The following is a 21,728-nucleotide window of genomic DNA, read 5'->3' on the forward strand; positions in this document are numbered from 1 at the left end:
GCGCTGATTAGCTGAAAGAATGCAGGAAAAGATTCTTAGTCTTTCAAATGTTGGACTGACGAGAAGGTAAGAAAGACAAAAAATACCTGATGATGAGACATCGAAAAAAGAAATAAAATTTCTTCTTAAGACAGATTGATTGATTGTTGGGGTTTAACGTTCGAACAGCAATATTTCAGCTATATTCAGACGATGAACATGAAATGGCTGATAAAATGAACATGAAATGATGATGAAATGAAAAATGGAATTGGACACAAGGATAATAGGGTCGACAAATTTTGATTGCCACAAGAAAAAGGGAGGGATGGGTAAGGTCGGGCAATTTAACCTCCTGTGGCGGAGCGCAGAGGTTCCTACTCCTATCGAATACCACAGCAGGGTTCTTTAGCGTGAGAGGAACGTGGCATCTTTCCCAACACGGTGCACCACTATGGTTTGCGGTTAGGTTTTCCGTATTATAGCCTGTCAACCCCAGCATGTAACATGCAAGGGGTACCCCATTCCACACATCCCAGTTGTTCGGTGGTCAGAGTGCCTAGCCCTCTGCTAGGTTCCTGAGCACTATTTAGTCGCCTTCTACGACAAGCTTAGCGCTGCTGCAGGCCTATTCTTTTGACACCCGGACCTGTACGGGGCTCTTAGGGCAGATAAGTACGGAGAGAAAGACTTAGGGGTATGCAATATTGATTTGGCTAAATATTGGCAAAATTACCGAAATAGTGGGATAGTTCAAATACGTCAAAATACCAAAACATGACCTGAATGTGAACACTGTAAACAAAAAAAAAGTTGGACATACACAATAGTGCGAAGTGAATAAAACACGTTACACATACAAACTGAAGGTAAGGAAAAAAGGCGTCACACAAAAGCTAAAGCACTGGCAACACACACGCAAATTTCTATGGTAAAATTAAGCATTCGCAGATATAAAGGAAGGGATCCCAATTGGTGTGTCACGTGTATAGAAAATACTACAGGTTACACAAAGAAGATACATAATCACAGCTGCACATGTTTGACGTTTATAAAAGGTATTCACAAGTACATTTATAGAATATTACAATGTCGGTTTGGTTTTATTTACGAATCAATCATTTTTTTACGGGGATTGTTTGGGAGTTAGCTAGGATTTGATGTCAGATAAAAAAAGAATTTCGCGCAAACGAAAAGATTTTGATTATATTTCAGAAGCAACCGAACGGATTTTTTTTTTTTTTTTTTTGAAAACCTGTCTTAAGTAATTGGGAAAATATGTAATAATTATTTGTATTTTGTCAATGCCTGGATGAGTTTTTTTTATTAATTTCTTCAAAATTTTGGACGTTTTTGTTTCAAATATCCCAGCTCTCCTTTTGCTAATGAAATGGTTATCCATATATATTGCCATTTAGTTGTTTTTGTTTTCTGACGCTGCCTTTATACCTTTTTGCCTGACGGAGGCATTTTGACCTTACTTTCTTGATATATTTTATGCGTTTTATTTATATTTTCTTCCCTTTTACATTTTAAATGTTGCTATTGTTATATTCTAATTTTGCGCTTAACTGAACCACTTCACAAAATATGTTATGTTTTTAATTGACGTGTACAGGTTTCTCTAATCTTTAACAACCTGGGTCGAATTGACAAAAATCCGATCACTCCCTGGGACGATTTAAACAGTATCTTCACTTCCGTTAAATCACAGGTTGTTTGTAAACACTTACTTTCTACACCTCGAAGGGTAAACAAATTATTGAAGTACAGGCGTTTGGAAAGCAGGTATCGTTTGATAAAAATGTAGATGCAGGTTTTAAAGCAGTACTGGTCGACGCACAAATTACCGAAACTTGTCATTCTAAATATTGCCATTGGGGGGAAAATTATCGAACATGAACTTTGGACCCTTCATTGTGAAGGCTTTATATTGTTCATCTTCAGTTCACAAACTAAAGGTAAAGTGACATACCTTGAAAATTTACTGTGTGTGCATTTAAAGTAATGCCATCATTATCAATGTATCCAAACAAGTAGAGTGTAATTTCAAATTCAAATTCTTTATTGGCACTAACACAATTATAATAATTTGCAAAGGCCCAAGTCTCATAATGATAAACAAGTATAACATAATAATGCATAATATTATGAATGATTATTATGACAAGACAGAACTTCTGATGGAAATACAATCGCTAATATAATTACTTATTATTCTTAATACCACAAAAGTGTTACTATTTAAGCACTTAATGAGAAAATCATCAGTTTTTAGATTGATATTGATATTAAGTACATTACACAATTTTATTTTAAACTGGGATCTAACAGATTTGGATAAAAATGTTGTTGGTCTTCAATTTCCCCAGTGTTACAGGTCAGCAAAGACTTTCATCTATTGGTATTGAAAAATGTCTACCCTTTTTGATTTCAAGGCTTTGAGATTTTACTTAATGCAGATCTCGCTGATTTTTATGTAAAATGTCCAAGTAATTACTACGTTTATTGTTAGAGTAAATACTTTTGAAAAATGTAAGTTTACTGGAATTTGATATCAGTGATACCATGTATAGTGGGTTAACCCATTTCCTGTGGTCAAAATATTAAGCCTCCTTTAAAATTGATGAACATGATTTGTTTTGAATTCTATATATGTAGCCTGGATTTTCTTTTATTAAAGACAAAATAAATTTATCATGATCCTAATTACTGACCTACTATTAACTAAATATGGAATGAGTGAAATACAGATTGTAAATGCTGACCTACTTAAGGAATGAGTGAAATATGGGGTCATCAAACACTTGTGCAGGACGGCCTGCCTGCGTTGTAGTAGGTAGTGGGATTTAAATAGTTAATTGACTTGGCTAAAGGAATTGTTGAATCAGTTTGTCGATGGCTTGTCACCAAGCGGTCTAGGGTTCAATCCTCGGTGGCAGAGTATAATTTTGACGCAAATGGCCATAAAATGTTTAGGGCAGGCTAAAAAATAAATAGGGTAGGGAAGCAGGTAACAGAGATGTATTTTTTTTTTGCCTTTAGTGTTAAGATCACACCTGCATTGTGTAATGTACATGTATATTGCCACAAAAATACTTGTAAAATATATTTATATGTACCTACATGTACATGTATCATACTTTGATAGGTTGGATAGGAGTTGTTTTAATACATATAAAAGAGTCAATAATTAAGTTACTATAAATATTGACAAAAAAGTGTTCAATACAATGTTTGTTTATGGGGGCTTCCAGGTTAAAACCAGGCAGTGGGTGGCACATGACCAATAATGTTTTATAAAAATGTTTACCCATTTCATTTCTAAAATGTATTCTTTATTAAAGTTGAATTAGCTTTGAATTAACTGCTACGATTAAAAGAAAAATAAATTACATAGAAGCATTGAAATTCATTGAAAAAAGGGAGATAACTCTTTAATTTGAGCAAAATTTGGTTGCTTTGTTTGGGGAATTTTAAAATCATTTTCTGAGCCATCCATTGTCAATTAAAAACAAACTTTATACTTTTCGATATACATACATGTATGTTACATATATTACATTGGAACAATAAATTCAGTGTCATAAAATTTACCCTGCACTACTCACACAGACTGTATCTATGATTTGCCTTATTTTTACATGGACAGCCACTTAACACTTTCTATTGTTAGAAATTGAATATATGCAGTGTCATATGATTTTTTGAAAATTCTAGGTATCCTAGACTCTAATTGTAGATTAACTTTCCCACAGTTAGTGTCTACTTTCCAAACTTTACAAATCATTTCAAAAATTCAAAATTTCAACAAACCAAATGGAAAGAGGAGCATAAAAAACAACTTTCCTTCACCAAAATTGCACTTGCTTAAAGTGGTATCCTGGAACACTGACATGTGACCTTTATACTGGTGAAACCTTCTCTGATTTTAGACTACAGCCAAGATGGCAAGTACCTTAAACTCCTTGTCTGACAGTGGACTAAATGCTAATCAGAGTAAGAAGGTTCAACTGCTAGACACCATTAAGAAAGCTCTGTTTGTGATAGGTTCACCACTGCTTATCTTCATTGCTTTCAGGAACTCTGTAGTTTGGTAAGTTGAATTTTAATATTATATACATTATATAAGGGAAAACTTTATTTCTTGGTGGGATTTCGGTGAGTTTTCGGATTTCTTTGCTCACAACTTGGTGAGACTCTGTATGACTATCACTTTACACTCACATAATGATTTTCTCCAGAAACAACTGAGTTGATTTTGGTCACATTTAAGCCCATTGCATCCCCATAACCTTTTTAAAAAAAGGTGTCAATTATGAAGGATTTACTTTTATCTAAACAACTATCAAAGATTAACCAAAACTGCCTAAGGCAACTTCTTAAACGAGTTATTCCTCTTAAAAAGCCAAAAATAATAATCTGTTTTGATTGCCATCTTATGAACTTTAAAGCTGGTAAATAAAAAAAACTTACAAACAACTCATTGAGTTACCAGGGAATTCAGTATAAGTTTTCTAAAAGTTATGACCTAAAATCAATTAATTATTATATTTATATGGTTTATTATTGTAATAAACCTGATGACAATCCCTTCTTGTAGAATAAAGTTGTATGAATTTACATTTTTTTACACTTTGACTAATATTTTTATGTCGTGTTGGGTGTATTTGCAGGTAGAAATGTGTTTTTTAAAAATATTTTTTAATAAATTAATTTGAGATAAATACTGTAATCTGATTGGTTAATATAATTTTGTTATATCTCAGTGGATAAAAAAAATATTGGTAAGCCTATATTCAGTTAAATTCAGAGCTACTTGTCTCATGTTTAAAGATAAAAATATGTTTTAAAATTAATTTATAAGAATTGGCTATGATAAAAATTTTGTTTATTGAAAAATAACATAAATTTTCCAGGTGCATATTTTGTTTATTGCACTTCACGCAATAAACAATATGCACATGGAAAATTTATGTTATTTTTCAATAGACAAAATTTTTATTATTGCCAATTCTTAATTATTTCTATTTACTGGATTCTTAATAAGGTATTGTTCCATACCTGTAGCCAGTGGGGTTAGAGGGGTTTGGATGAACTCCCCTCTTGGAAATCAACAAGTCTTATTAAACTCAGCATTTAGATTGAAGTCTGACGATTAAAGTCGAGATTCGCAAGTCGATGTAACCCCCCCCCCCCTAAAAAAATTCTTGCATTCCTGCCTACGGGGATGTGTTTATGTCAGAATGTTGTTTTCACTATTAAAATTCTCTTTATCTTTAAATTTAAATTATTTTTATCCACCCTATGCTCTTTGTTAGGTAATTGACACAGCCTCTTTATTTCACATGTACATCAAATATTCAGAGTCTTCCTCTGTTTATTAAGCTTCTAAGATATACCTTTGGCTTTGAATTTAACACATGAATTATTCCTGCAAAAACTGTACAGTCTACCTTTTTTTTTCTTTTCTTCTTCTTGAGAATGTTAGATGGAACCTGTCAGTATATTATACAAACATGAAATCATGTTAACTTGTAAAATATTCTTTCATTATTGGCATATTAATATATATGTACTTATTCATTTGACGAATTTCAAGTTGGTACATGTTGGCCCTAAGGAAGATATACATGTAGGTCACATGATATCGATTACAGGCTAGACCAAATTATTTTTTAGGTTTTTAAATGCTCTGTTAAATTGTATGTGTCTGGGTTGTTAGGATGCATTTTTAAAAATGAATCATAAGTGCTGGGTTTTATTGCATTTTTTTGCATTGAACAATATAAAAAAAATATCAGTTTTAATTGCATGTAGTGGTTAGTGGCATCAGAAGAGAAACTAATTGCTTATGACCCCAATACAACCAATACTGGAGCAGCTCTTATCTTATTCATGAAAACTTAATTATACTATGTTTAGTTATTCCTATAAAACCTGTAAAATTCCAGTTTTTTTCAATTATCATGAATAAAGACTATTTTCTTTGCACAACATGTACCATCTTGTATTTTAGATATATTTTTATCTTTTTTCATAATTTGTTTTCTTCTTTAAATAAGATTTATATGAAAGATTTAAAAAATTTGACCTCCAACCAATAAAGAATGATGCAAAATCATGCAATTATTTCTCTCATTCAAAAAGACAAAAAAAAATATTGGTTTTCCTTAGTACTTCATGTTAATATTATGTACTACAGTAACTTCCAGTGTCAAAGGGAATGTCTGAAAATGTCTTATGAAACTTACCATGGCATAAATATTTCAACATGGAGATTTAAACTCATTGCCTTTGTACTACATGATATTTACATAAAACCGTGGTTTTGGAGATATCAGCTGATAGTATTTCATTTAGTGGTCAAGTCTCGTAATGATTTTACTATTTACAGGCATTTACAGCAGTTCTGGGGAGCTTCCGGAAATTTCTGGAAGAATTCTTGGGATAGTGTGTATGACTTGTTTGGGAGAAATGATTTCGCTGTTGGAGTCTTAGGTAAGATATCAGTGCATAATTTAATATGAATTGTGACAAGCTTCCTGTTTGGTTGGTTCTCTTTGGGCAAACCTAACTTGAATAATTCAAGCCCACACTGTCATTGATTCTAGCTCTTCCTTAATTAGTTACCTTCTGTTAATGTAGCGATCAATAGTGAGTGGAATATAACAACTGTATTATTCGGGTAAGGGCAAACAGGTTATTTTTATAATATGGCTTTGTACTATGAGGTTGATTAGTCCGCATTGCAAGATTCATATAATTCTAAACATACAAAATGTAACAATGTTTTGATTACACATGTACTAATATTTGGACTGTCATTTATTAGAAATTAAATAAGAAGGAATGTTTCTGATTTTTTAAGAGGTTATACTCAATAAACTGGTTTGGACCAGTTTACAATAAGTGTAGACTTCTGCGAACCAAATTATTTCTTATATCCTGTTAAAAAATTAGAAACATTTTTTTTAAATATACCAGTATCTGATATCTGTGTCATATATGAATATAAATAGGACTTGTAGATATTTTTAGGGTCCAAAATTTGTTTAAGGCTTATTTTATTGTTTTATATGTTCATTCATGTTCCTACATGTGTCTGTTGTAAGTGTTACATATCTACTACATGTATATTGGGTTACAGTCCCTGAACTGATCCATGCAACGATTTGACGGATCAGTGACCGCTGACTGATTGATCACTGACAGATCGAAAACCAATGACTGGTGGCCAATCTGATCACAGTTTTTTTTATGTAAAATGACACATGATCTGCTAAAAATAAAACAAATTTAAAATAAAAGTATTAATTGATGTTTAAATCTACTGCATTATGTTTATATGTGTAAAAATAACAAATAAAACAACAGAATCTGTAAAATGTATTGACTGCTCTATGATCACGTAATGTGATCACCGGTTTAATGGATCGGTTTGATGGATCAATGACTGATCGGAAACTGGTCAATGATCGATGATCGATCACAATATTTCTTGCATGGACTATTTCAGGTACTGTATCAATCGAAGCAGTGAGGTAATTCATTCCCCCTCTCCATTGGCTGCCTTTGGATGTTTTGTTTTAACAAGCCTGGGACCCTGGGTCCTTGCTTATCATCAGTAGAGCCAGGTGTACAAAACACTGTATTGCAAATTGAAGAACCCTCAGATTGGTCAGTGAAAATGTGATATTGTGGGAAATCATAAATATACACAGACATGGCACTTTCCATTATTGATAAATTTGATTGTATTATATTATTGTATGTTTAGAGGAAATTTTAAATATCATTTATAAATCTTGCAAGAGGTTTTCAGTTCAGAGGAAGCCATATTTAATTATCTTCCACATCACTATCTCATCACACCTGCATTGATTCACTGTGACTCTAAGTAACAAAAGTTAATGAGCAACTTGGACTCCACTAAAACTGGAAGTATGGACCAGGTGCACCGGTTGTGTAAGCATCTTCTGCTTTTCTGAATTGAATAATGCCTGGCCCTTGCCACATGGTACCATGAGCTTGGACAGGTTGCCATGCTATTTTTACATTATTTAGTGGGATTGTTGTCTTTTGATAACATCTTATTTCCCTTCTCTTTTTTATTAAGTAATCTTTGAACTTCTCTATAATCACAGGAACAATACTTTTCACCAATGCTGTGATATGGGGAGCCAATGCAGTTCTGCTGATCTTGGATACCACAGGAAAGCCCAGTTTCCTCCTGAAATATAAAATACAAGAGGATAAAAATGTACCGGTAAGATATAAAAGATGTATTATTGGTATGTTATGTGATAGGGGTGTTTGTCCTTCCTTCTTTCCTTCTTCTCGTTATACAGGGGGGACACATCTTTTATCCATTACTCCTACACAACTGAATGGAATTGAATGAAACTTTCACAGAATCTTTATTACATGTTTCCATGCGGAAGGTATAGTAATGGACTTATAGTCATTGCCCTTTCATCTTTATCTTTGCAGTCTAGAATGATTGCCCATTCATATTTTTTTTTTGGCAGTCTAGAGTTATTACTTGTCCATATTTATTTTTGCAGCCTAATAGGAAATTACATGTATAAGTTTTACTTTTAATCAAAACATTGTTACTGTTTGTTTCTGGAGTATAAATATAGTAATAAACTTTTGTTTCAATTCAAATCTCAGGTAAAATGAATAAAAATGTCAGTTTATCTTTTGAATTTCAGGTTGACAGAGAAAAGTTGAAGAAATGTGTAAAGATTGTCCTATTTAATGGTTTTGTGGTATCTTTCTTTGTCACATTGGTTGGATATTACCTTATGAAATGGAGGGGATGTCCAATCAGCGGTGAGATGCCAACATTCCAGTGGGTTATACTAGAGCTGACTGTATTCAGTCTGGTGGAAGAAATAGGGTTTTATTATTCACATAGGTAATAATCTGATCAAATAAAATCTGTCTTGTATTCTTTTATTGTCCCTGATGTTCATTGAATCTAAAAGTGTAGTGTTTAGCTTAGCATACTTGTACAGTCCCTGAACCAACCGATTCATGCAACGATTTGATGGATCGATGATCGCTGACTGATTGATCGTGACAGATCTATAACTGATGACCAGTGACTGATCTGATCGCAGTTTTGTAATGTTAAATGATGGATGATCTGTTACAAATAAAACAAATGTAAAATAAAAGTATTAATTAATGTTTAAATCTACTGCATTATGTTAATATATGTAATATTGACAAATAAAACAAAGGAACCTGTAAACTATATTAACCACTCTGTGGTCACATGATGCGATCACCGGTTTAATGGATTGGTTTGCAGATCAATTACTGATTGGAAAGTGATCAGTGAATGATGACTGGTTGCAATTTTTGTTGCAAGGACCGGTTCCGGTACTGTAATCTTAATTTTCTTGGTTAGGTTATTTCAGTTAACTGGATGGAATTTAATGAAACTTGCCCAATTTGAATCTATTCTGACAAGAATATGATCTGTCATTATGACAGCAGAACAGTATGTCAAAGGTCATGATCATAGATACCTAGTGCAAGAAATTGAAAATTTTGAAGGGTAGGTAAATAAAAAAAAACATTTGTTTGTTTTTATTTTTCAGATTGATGCATGGTAATAAACTGTACAAACGCTTCCACAAAATGCATCACGAGTGGACTGCGCCAATTGGAATAGTGTGTATATATGCCCATCCTGTGGAGCATTGTATAAGTAACTTGCTGCCAATTATGATGGGACCAATTATAATGGGATCTCACCTCGCAACAGCATGGATGTGGTTCTTCCTAGCCTTGGTATCAACAACCATCTCACACTGCGGTTATCACTTCCCATTTCTACCATCACCTGAGGCGCATGACTATCACCATCAAAAGTAAATTTTTTTAGTCTTTCTGAAACTCCATGCAGCAGCCCTCAAAGTCCCTTTTGAAACTAGGTGGTCTTTAGGCCACCAACCTTGAAATTTTAGTGGCCAACACAAATTTTAGGTCGCCAGCCAAAAAAAGTAGGTCGCCAGAAAAAATGTTATCACAAGTTCAAGTAATACCATGTATTTTCATTTTGTCTGAGTCATTCACTTTTTTAATTTTTAATTTGTTTTTGGTTTTAGTTTTTCATGTTGTCTGGTGTCCTTGTTCGTTAAAAAACTTGTCAAAAGTGTTTGTTTTACTTTCTCCGCCATTACGTGGAATTAGAAACAATTGATGACACGCTTGAAATCGTTTTCAAAATCTCGTTTTTTCAAACATACTGGTGACAATTGAGTAACATATGACAAATACCGGCTCGGACATGATTTTTTTCCAGATTTTTTGGTCGCCAGTCAATATTATTTCAAGTCACCAATTGGCAACTTTAATATTGTTTTCACTCGCAAAAACGTTATTTAAGTCACCAATGCGACCATTTCCCTAGACTAAATTGAGGGCTGTGCAGTGTTCTTTCTATAGATTTGAGGTGAATAGTGCTGTTGACTTTGGTGGACCCAGAGACTAGAGTTTTAAGTACAAGTCCATATAAAATTCAAACACTGCCCATAGTAAAGTAATTCATGGTGTAGAAAAACCCACCAAACAAACCATGCTTTTTCAGACCAATCCAGTTCTCCTTTGTTACCACGGTAATATTGGTCATTCTTATTTGTCCTCAATAATCAAGGCTCCATTTGGCCTGTATTTTTTTTTAAAGTCTTAATCACTTTGTCTTTGTGATTATATTAACATTTTATATACACATTTACCAATGTAGTTATTATTAGTCATGGTAATATTTCAAATACTTCTGCTTCCAAATGTAATTAATGTAATAATTTCTGTATACCAAAAATACTTTCTCTGACAGGTTCAACAACTGTTTTGGTGTACTTGGAGTCCTTGATCGCCTCCATGGAACTGATGACAACTTCCGAGCCAGTAAAGCTTACCAGCGTCACATCATGTCTCTAAGTCTCACTCCCCTGTCTCAGCAATACCCTGATGTTCCACCAGAAACTAAAGGAAAGTAAAAGAATAGTTAGAAATCGGTGATTCCCGGTTGAAGAAGCATTCGTCAGTGTCGTCATAATTGTTTAACTTAAGTCAGATGTTGCTCCAGTGAACAAGTCAATGTTGTTTTAAACATAAATCTTTGTTTCTTTTTTTGTCTCCCGCCATAACGTTGAAGAGGATATAGAAATACCAGTGTCCCTCCATCACACTCCTGTTGATGCAACTCCTTAGAAACTGCTCTACGGATTTAGTTCAAATTTTGTAGGATTGTGAGTCGTTATTTGTAGTTGATCACATTTGATCACCATTTGGATTCAGCAAGTTTTACAGGAGCTATTAGACTTTTTCACTTAAGCTTTTTTTGCTGGAGCGGGGGACATATGCCTACATGTATGTGTAGCAATCTTGTTTTCAAATGCTTTTCGGTGATTGTCAAAAGTGCTTAACTGTGATATGTCGATATTGATAGATATTTATTTTGTTAAGAATCAAACTATTTTTAGAGACCCTTTAATTCAAAGTGCTATGAATTATAATTGCTATGTATTGTCTCTGATTCTGCTGCTTTGCAAAAATAAACCAAGTCACTTATGAAGAACAAGACAGAAACTTGAAATAGAAATCTACTTAAATTGAACCCTTTTTGTATGGTTGAACTTGTTCATTTTGGACATAATGTGTTTATACACATTTTGAATTGATTAAGTACTATTCTGTGTAAGATTCAGGCAATGGGTGGCACATCATATTTCTCAATTTGATCTTTTTTGCCACTAATATATTCAATACATTTAGAAAACAACTGAAAAGCTGTTTATATTTAACCTGAAGCATCTGTGATGTAGAAATTTTTTGACTGCTTATATAAGGAAGAAGTGCAGGAAAATTTTCCAGCTATTTTCCATAGTGCGTTTCAACAAAATTTGCCCTATCAATATCATAAAAAGGCAAATTTTACAAACACTTTGATGGTTATTTCTGGAGGGTATCAGATATAAATACTTGGTTAATGCAATAAAATTTCTGTTTTTTCCTTCATGTGCCACACCTTTTACACATTTTGCCCGATTCTTAGACAGAGAAGTACTTAAAAGACCAGAAAGAATTAATTTTGACAAGTTTTGGCATATTCAGTGTTTAGTTTAGGCAGGTTCCTCTTTACAAGGATTTTCTTTTCTTTTTCTATAATACCTTCTCTCCCTTCAAAACTGAATATTTTATATGCATATAAGTTGCAATGACTAAGTTTAAAAAAAAAAAAAAATTAATTTCCTGAAGGCTTTTAGGCCTGGTCAATTCCCAATTTATTTGCTATATGGGTACCAGTAAATTAAAAGCAGAAATGCATCTCCATTATCATTTTGTCTGGCTGTTAATATAAAAAGCACCCTCATCACTTTCTTTAATAGGCACCAACCATTCTTATACTGAGGGGACCAAATTTTAGGAAAAAAAATTAAAATAAAACCCCAGGCCCCCTGGAGAAGAAAATGGTCTGTGCCTTACAATAAAAAGAAGTACCTCTTCTTCTATGATTTTATGACAAGATGGCCTGAGAATTGAGATGTGAAATTTGAAATGACCTTGTAATTATATATCCTGAAATGAGATTATTATTTTTTTTCTAGAGTTGTGAGAAAGAGAAAAAGAAATGTTTATTTGAGATTTGAATATTATTTTATGAATTATTTTTGTCGTTTTATTATTTGTAACATCAATGCAATCTTTGTGTTTTTTTAATGATAGTATTAATGGGACTTTTCTAGTGAGCAGTTATATATACTGTAATTAAAACTCCACTTAAGAATCATGCAGAAACTAATTATTGGAAATGATTGCATATCTTATGCACGAAACATTTTTATGACAAGAAGCTCTAAAGCAGATTTAGAATAACTACAAATATATTTACATCAGTAAATGAAGTTAAGATTATGTGATCAGATTTAAAATAACTATTTACACCAGAAAAGTTGTAATTAAATTAAGGTTACATTTACAGTTAATATTTACATATAAAATTTAACTAATTTAATACTATGAAAAAGTTTTGGGAAAATATTCAGCAAACATTTTTTTACATATCCAGTAAAACAATAAAAGTCATATTACACATGTATACAGCATTTATGGAGTTGCTATGATAAGACTGGTATGGTTTTTAGGGTCTAAACTATTTACACTGTAAGAAGTGGTATATCATCTTCTGCATGATTTTTAGATGGAACTATACCTAGTAAATACATCTTTTCTGTCACCCATTTTCTTTCATGAAAACATGACAATAATTTCTAAAAATTTGGTATTTATTTTTAGGAGTGAGTTTTCTATTAGGATATTACATATAGATCTGATCTAGTCTGATTTCAGCAATCCTGTAGATTTTTATTAGATTAATATTTTTCATAAAGATTGCTTCAAATGTTTTGTAGATCTGAGTCTTATCAAATAGTCATATATAATTGTTTATTTTTTTAGATGAGGTCACACATAACAATTCAGGTAAATTTTTCCATTTTTTTACTCATTTTTTTCAATAGAACACTGTTCATGATTTTCTACAATTTAAAAAAATATATATTACTATAACTTTTTAAAATATCTAATACAGTACGTGAAATTGAAGCATATAAATACTATGGTTTCAAATCAATCCTACTGCAGTATATTATAGTTTTGTAGTGAGAAGAAAATAAAAATAAAACTATTCCTTATACACTACTAGTTTCCATTGCACAGGAAAAATTGCATCCTATGTTTTAAGTCTTGTTTTGGTTATCAGCTGTCTTCTACAAAATCTACATTGAGGGTTATTTCACATTCAACTTGAGTTAAGGTGGTCAAAAAGAGTAAGTAAACAGCTATTTGTCTATACCTCTTTAAACTGATATTGATTTCATGTTGACTCAATGTAGATTCATCATTGATTCAGTTGATACAATGTTGATTACTCATTGATTCAATGTTAATTACTCATTGATTCAGTTGATACAATGTTGATTACTCATTGATTCAGTTGATACAATGTTAAATTAGCGTTGATCTCAATTTCCATAATCTAATATAAATTTAACGTTGAAATTCAACATTAATTCAACATTGAATCATTTCTTGCTGGGACCAGTTTCTCTTACACAGAAAAATAGCAACATGAGTTTAGAAGCAGTAAGAGAATTTGTGTTTTGTTATATAAAAATGCATGAAGACATATGTTTTTAAAAACTGAATGAATCCGATGGAAAATATAGAATTACCAAATAAATTTTATTAATGTGTTTTTATACCCTACCACAGCAAGTGATACCTTCCCTAAAGTTATTTGGTCCTTCTGTCTGTCTGTCTGTTCTCCGACGGTTTCCAGATGATAACTTTGGAACAGATCAATGATTTCCTTTTTCAAACTTTGTACAGTGCAGTTACTGTTGTTTAGTACTATATTAAATCAGGTTAAGTACAATTTTCAGCATTTTTTTTAACATTTTGCCATTCCCCCTTTTTTCGCTATTACGTGGAGTGGTGTCACTTAATTTTCCATTAAATTAATGCCTTATTTTCATGAATTAGTTTGTAAATCTTTAACATATGTTTTTCATGGTGGTCCTTAACATATGAAAACACAAGTTTTTTTGTGTTTTCAAAATATGTGAAAACGTGTGTTGCAATTTTTCCTGTTAACAAGTGTATGCAGAATCAAATGACAAAATATTAATTCTGAATGTAACAGAGAAATGTCCGGCAAGTGTCAGTTAGAGGACTTCATTTTTTTCAGCCAGCAGTGATTACAACAGTGCCTGTTTTTTTCGTTTTTGTATGCTACATTTTTTTTGGTTTCCTTAGTTTTAAATTGTGCTGAATGTTTTTTGTTATTTTTAAATTGTACCTCATTGAATAAAAAGCAGATGAAAAAAAATGATGTGTTTTTTTTGTCCAAGTTAAACCAGGAAATCTGTCAGTCTGTAATAGTCTGTTTTATAGGCATGACTTGATCCAGAATATATGAAAGGGGATATCAATTCATATACGGAGGGTGTGGATCCCGGCTGGCTTTGATTTAGCTCAAAGTTAACTCAAATTTCTCACAAAATCAACAGTTAACAAGTTTTCAATGAATTTCACATCCCAGAAACTCTCCACTGGATCCGCCATTGTTTCCTGACTTAACTGATATATTGATGTAAACCCATTTCCGACAAAATTTTGTACCATAACATGAAAAGATATTAATAATCTTTTTGTTAAGTGTTAGTCTGATTCGTTTCAAAGCTATAGGAACTTAAAATGTCGGTCAAGGCACCGAAAAATACGGGCTAAGACTTGCAGTTTGTAAAAGAACATGAAAAATGGGCTGAAGACATAAATGGTCGGACTGCTGCAAACAGGAAGTATACACACCTTGCATCGCGTCCCACGATATGGACCCCATACCAAATATATTGTGGCTGTGATTTATAGTTGCCGAGAAAAATGTTACGAAAATATGTTTCCCGCCTGCCCGACCGATATTCACTATTTCATAAGCCGATTTGCACGCGTGCAACCCGACAAAAAATGTCGGCGCTCATCGATAAAATTTGAAGTGCAGGTAAAGTCGGTGAAATTTGTTTTCGTAATATATCTTTTATAAGGTGAATTTATGGACTATAGCTTAAAATACATGTTAGATGTCCCGTGCTCCCTTCTTGCACACGGTTAATAGGATTGTTCGGCGAAATCCACTGCGCTTATAGTATTAATTTGGCATTGAATAAAATTGCACTTGATCAATATCCATTTTTCAAATCCAACTGTATTCAGTGACATGAACTTTCTGAACCGAATATAAAAAAAGAATAGGCAGACACTAAACAAGCGAACAAAAGTGGAAGTCGATATTGTTCATACTTTGCCAAGCCTTAGACCCGTTATTAAATTTATTTGCAGGTCTATGACCAAACGTATGTTGTGTGATTCGCACTGTTTTAATTGACGTGTATATTATACGTCCGTCTGTCTGTGTGTTCTTGGCTGTATACTGGTTTTAAGAATTTGCATAATTAGATAGTCGATATACAGATGTTTTTTTTCACAAGCTTCACATAAGTATTGTCATCCGCCTTTTTATGAATTTAAATGAATACACAAAAAAAATCGTATAGTCCTATTATTCCAATCAGTAAATTGAAATATACACCGAGTTAGATTTCAGGACAATCATGTTTTAAGGCCGTGTGAAATTTCCCGGACCCCCTTTTTATTTTTTCTGATTTTTCATGTATATAATTTATTGTCACACACTCTAAAACCATGATCCCTTACGGTAAAGATCTCATTAAAAACCGCAAAATAAGAGTTTCAGTTTTTGCAATGAAGCCTTCTACACTGAACCTTGAGTAATCATATCTTTACCTGACACTTTATGAAATCCCTTTAAAAGGTTAACCGAATACTTGTCTAAACCGGGCCAAAAGGGTTTTGAACTACCATTCTGTGTAAGAAGCAGGCAATGGGTGGCACATCATTTTTCTCGATTTGAATTTTTTTTGCCTCAAATATATTCGATACATCTAGATTGTCTCAAATATAAGGCTAAAAACCACTAATTCCACTTTCCATAGGCTTCTATGCTAATTTCACAATATTCAATGGCTTCTCTGGACTTTACCTTAACTTTAATCTGCAGAGGACTATATATCAGCATGATTCTACATATGTCAGCTCACAATCCTCAGAATGGCATGTGGGGTTAGCAGACTTGCAGTGCAGTACTGGTCACCGGAAGTGAAGGGTCTATAAATAGCATGGGAAATCCCAGTGTTTTCACAAGATAGGGGTATATTTAAAAATCATTATGGAGATTAGGCTTCACATCACAAGAAGCAAAATGCACCTATAAAATGTACAGAAATGTTTTTCCTTTCAGAAACTGTTTAAATTTTCTAGATAAGATGAGAACTTTTTTCACAGCACTATGAGGAACAGGGGTAATTTCTGTGTAGGACTATTTTTGTGTACGTTCCAAATGCTCATTGGTTGAATTGGTGGTCTGTAACCTAAAGAGTCACTTTTTGTCTTAGAAAAAATAAATAACTATACAGGTATCTTCCTACACACATACTGAATGCATTTGCAAAGTTTCAGTGAAACGTGACAAGCACTTTTTTAAATATTTGATTTTTAAATATAGGGTAACCAAGTTGTGCGAGCAAAAAAGTGACAATATTCTACCATACTTAAATGCATTAAATATTTGCAAAGAACTTTTTCTGACTTTTCAAATAAAAAATATCAATCACAATTTGTTTTTTAACAATATCAATGAAGAAATAGTTTTAAAAGTAATCATTTTCTGAGAAATTGGTCTATTTTTAAAAATTTATTTCTGACATGCCTCCCCCTTTTTCTTGATCACATGTCAAAAATCCTAAATCTTTAAATTTTCACAAAAGGTGATATATTTGGCTTTAAATTTGTAAATACAGTGTTTTAACATTAAAACATGACCAGTAAAGGGCACCTAAAGCAAAAAAAGTACTCAATAATGGATTTTCCATGTTGCCATAGGGGAATGCTGATATGGCCTTAACCGCAGTAATGAAAGTGAGTTTTTCCTCATTTCTAACCTAATTTTTGCTCAAATCTACACAAAACTTGATTTCAGGTGCTTATTACCACCATATTTAGGTAAATATAGCCCTCAAAGTTTAATATTTGATATTTTTACTAAATTTTCTACACTTTTTACAAGATAGGACATAAAAATCAGCCAAAAAGACCAATTTTCCATAATTTGGACCTATAACTTAAAAAATTGCATATTTTGAAGGATTTTTGTAGTGTATTCCTCTCATGGCAAAGTTAACAAGATCTTCAAGTAGTTTAAAGCTATTTCAAGAAACTTTTCATTTTGCCATGGCTTCAGCTTAAGGCTAAAAACCACTAATTCCACTTTCCATAGGCTTCTATGCTAATTTCACAATATTCAATGGCTTCTCTGGACTTTACCTTAACTTTAATCTGCAGAGGACTATATATCAGCATGATTCTACATATGTCAGCTCACAATCCTCAGAATGGCATGTGGGGTTAGCAGACTTGCAGTGCAGTACTGGTCACCGGAAGTGAAGGGTCTATAAATAGCATGGGAAATCCCAGTGTTTTCACAAGATAGGGGTATATTTAAAAATCATTATGGAGATTAGGCTTCACATCACAAGAAGCAAAATGCACCTATAAAATGTACAGAAATGTTTTTCCTTTCAGAAACTGTTTAAATTTTCTAGATAAGATGAGAACTTTTTTCACAGCACTATGAGGAACAGGGGTAATTTCTGTGTAGGACTATTTTTGCGTACGTTCCAAATGCTCATTGGTTGAATTGGTGGTCTGTAACCTATATTCAATATATGTAGAAAACAAACGAACAGCTATTTGAATTTGTCCAGAATTTGTCCAGAAAATTCTGTGACGTAGATATTTTTTGACTGCTCGTATAGGGAAAAAGTGCGGGAATTTTTTCCGCCATTTTTACATAGTGCATTTCAACTTAATTTGACCTATCAATATTTTAAATGGCAAACTTAACAAACACTTTGATGGTTGTTTCTGGAGGTCATGAGATATACATACACGCACTTGGATAATGCCGTTGAATCTCTATTTTTTTCCTTCATTTTCCACACTTTATACACATTTTGCCTGATTCTTAAACTGAGAAGTACTTTTTTTGACATACTGACAGCTTAGAAGTATGTTGTAATGTTTGGGTTCTACCGAGTGACCGCTCAGACTTTTAAAACAGTCGTGATCATTTTCTCATAGTCTAATCCCGATCATGAATGTTTTCTTTAAGCTCTCCCTTTAAACAATTACAGCTTAAAGCTCCAAAACAATTAAACATGAGTTTTACGCAAATTTTAAGATTAAAAGATCAAATAATAATTAAGCATTAGCATTTATAAGGTGACGAAAAATTAGAGTCCTATTTTGACTTGTGAAGAATGGGATATTTTGTTGATTTGGGATAAAATTGGTGCATTCTGGAGATTTCAGTAACGATGGGGAGCAACAGGGCATCGCCGGGCATCAGTCTGGGCACGAATAACCATGGGCGGTTATTTCAGGTAATAGAAATATAGTGAAAACGGGTGGATAGGCTAGCCATGGGAGGATTTTTCAGGTAAGGGAGTTAGTAAAAACGGGTGGATAGGCTAGCCATGGGAGGATTTTTCAGATAAGAGAGTTAGTAAAAACGGGTGGATAGGTTAGCCATGGGAGGATTTTTCAGATAAGAGAGTTAGTAAAAACGGGTGGATAGGTTAGCCATGGGAGGATTTTTCAGATAAGAGAGTTAGTAAAAACGGGTGGATAGGTTAGCCATGGGAGGATTTTTCAGATAAGAGAGTTAGTAAAAACGGGTGGATAGGCTAGCCATGGGAGGATTTTTCAGATAAGAGAGTTAGTAAAAACGGGTGGATAGGCTAGCCATGGGAGGATTTTTCAGATAAGAGAGTTAGTAAAAACGGGTGGATAGGCTAGCCATGGGAGGATATTTCAGATAAGAGAGTTAGTAAAAACGGGTGGATAGGCTAGCCATGGGAGGATTTTTCAGATAAGAGAGTTAGTAAAAACGGGTGGATAGGCTAGCCATGGGAGGATTTTTCAGATAAGAGAGTTAGTAAAAACGGGTGGATAGGCTAGCCATGGGAGGATTTTTCAGATAAGAGAGTTAGTAAAAACGGGTGGATAGGCTAGCCATGGGAGGATTTTTCAGATAAGAGAGTTAGTAAAAACGGGTGGATAGGCTAGCCATGGGAGGATTTTTCAGATAAGGGAGTTAGTAAAAACGGGTGGATAGGCTAGCCATGGGAGGATTTTTCAGATAAGAGAGTTAGTAAAAACGGGTGGATAGGCTAGCCATGGGAGGATTTTTCAGATAAGAGAGTTAGTAAAAACGGGTGGATAGGTTAGCCATGGGAGGATTTTTCAGATAAGAGAGTTAGTAAAAACGGGTGGATAGGCTAGCCATGGGAGGATTTTTCAGATAAGAGAGTTAGTAAAAACGGGTGGATAGGCTAGCCATGGGAGGATTTTTCAGATAAGAGAGTTAGTAAAAACGGGTGGATAGGCTAGCCATGGGAGGATTTTTCAGATAAGAGAGTTAGTAAAAACGGGTGGATAGGCTAGCCATGGGAGGATTTTTCAGATAAGAGAGTTAGTAAAAACGGGTGGATAGGCTAGCCATGGGAGGATATTTCAGGTAAGGGAGTTAGTAAAAACGAGTGGCTAGGTTAGCCATGGACGGTTGTTTCAAGTAAGGGAAGTAGTGAAAACGGGTGGATAGGCTAGCCACGGGAGGATATTTGAGATAAGGGATATTACTTAGTGAAAGGTAACCGTGGGAATCTATTTCTAGTAATTTAGTACAGAAAGTTCATTGAAATAATGCCTGTTTCTAGTTCGCTCTATTTGTTATTCCGGTAGATATAGGTTCACTTAAAATAACACCGACAAAGCGGCTACTCACAGAAATTGGGAAAAACAAAATTTAGCAATATTGACGAAGAACTATAGTTGCATGTTTGTTTTTGTTTTTGTTTTATTGTTCTTCCAGTTAGGAGGTTGATGGAATTGTTAAGAATTTGCCCGTTGTTGTTAAATTTGTTTAACAGAACAAACAAAACTTCTGTTGACACGTGAACTCTTTTCTTCGTTCTTTCTTACTTGACTTACTAGCCGTAGAAGTAACTTACATATCATTCAAATACGATTGTACATGTGTATGTAGTATGTATACGTGTCAATAACCATTTAAGTAGCAGTCTTTATGAAAATCAGACAGAAGATGATTCTTGCATGTCAAAAACCTACCCAATGCACTTTAATTGGTTAATTCAGAGACAGTTACAAGCTACGTAACCAGTCTTCGCTTGTAATTCGGTTGTTGCACGTTCGAGATAAAAATTATATAGATTGTGTATGCAAGAGTTATCGATCTTGATTTTGTTTGATTTGGTTGATTTTAGACAGCTTTCTCAAAAATACAAATTTTAAAACAGAAGCGACAATTGTTACGTAAAAGTATAGCATATGTAGACTATAAAGACGTCATTTGTTCAGTGGTTTTTTATACACCTTGAATCACCTCTACCATAGGCTCTGTCTGAATTTTATATGGACCGATACTTAATGCGATTAAAACATCAAGAAAGATGTTTCCAGTAAAGCAGGAGACTTTACCTGACTATTATATTTTAAAGATGTTCAATTTGTCTTAGACGCGCATCATAATTCTATGTAATCATTATACAAGTATGTGCTCTAATTTTTTCTCCTAATATGGCAATATATACTGTATATTACATATACAAGTCTGTATCGCATGCTGTATCAACCCTCGACCTATATCACCCCGCGGGCCGGGGCCCTTGGGTGATATAGGAGTCTCGCGGTTGATACAGCATGCGATACAGATTTAACATTACAATGTATATCATATATTTGAACCATACTTCAAATGTGGTCTGTAGAGGGATGTGATATAGGGTATGCGATATAGGGTAGACGATATATATATATATATATATATATATATATATATATATATATATATATATATATATATATATATATATATATATATATATATGAGATATAAGATTATTTTATATCTTATAATTCATTATATAAGTACAAAATAAAAATTTAATTAGACATGAAAGATAAGTTTTGCCTCTTACCACCACCAGAAGAGATATCACAACACGTTTTTG

At 33.3% G+C, this 21,728-nt stretch overlaps 2 protein-coding genes across 4 annotated transcripts in view; both read left to right on the forward strand.

Annotated features, from left to right (window-relative positions):
- LOC148605810 (fatty acid hydroxylase domain-containing protein 2-like) lies at positions 1-14,631 on the forward strand. 3 transcript variants are annotated; one of them, XM_088548164.1, is made up of 7 exons: positions 1-66; positions 3,915-4,075; positions 6,377-6,480; positions 8,127-8,248; positions 8,697-8,902; positions 9,594-9,866; positions 10,835-14,631. In XM_088548164.1, exons 2-7 carry the CDS (start codon positions 3,927-3,929, stop codon positions 10,995-10,997), a joined length of 1,017 nt encoding a protein of 338 aa, XP_088404290.1. In that variant the 5' UTR covers positions 1-66; positions 3,915-3,926; the 3' UTR covers positions 10,998-14,631. The 3 variants fall into 3 exon arrangements, with proteins under 3 accessions (XP_088404290.1, XP_088404291.1, XP_088404289.1); XM_088548165.1 differs by having other exon boundaries at positions 5-66; positions 4,061-4,075; XM_088548163.1 differs by lacking the exon at positions 1-66 and adding an exon at positions 1,646-1,767.
- The window catches only part of LOC148605811 (uncharacterized), a 23,165-nt gene continuing 14,781 nt past the window's right edge, over positions 13,345-21,728 (forward strand). Inside the window, exon 1 of the mRNA XM_088548162.1 lies at positions 13,345-13,482. Coding sequence (XP_088404288.1) covers positions 13,459-13,482 — 24 coding nt within the window. The 5' untranslated portion in view covers positions 13,345-13,458. The remainder of the gene's footprint in view (positions 13,483-21,728) is intronic.

This window comes from Perna viridis, chromosome 10 (assembly GCF_037379345.1).
Source record: "Perna viridis isolate PV_CMFRI_1.1 ecotype Kerala chromosome 10, ASM3737934v1, whole genome shotgun sequence".
Taxonomy (NCBI): Eukaryota; Metazoa; Mollusca; class Bivalvia; order Mytilida; family Mytilidae; genus Perna; species Perna viridis.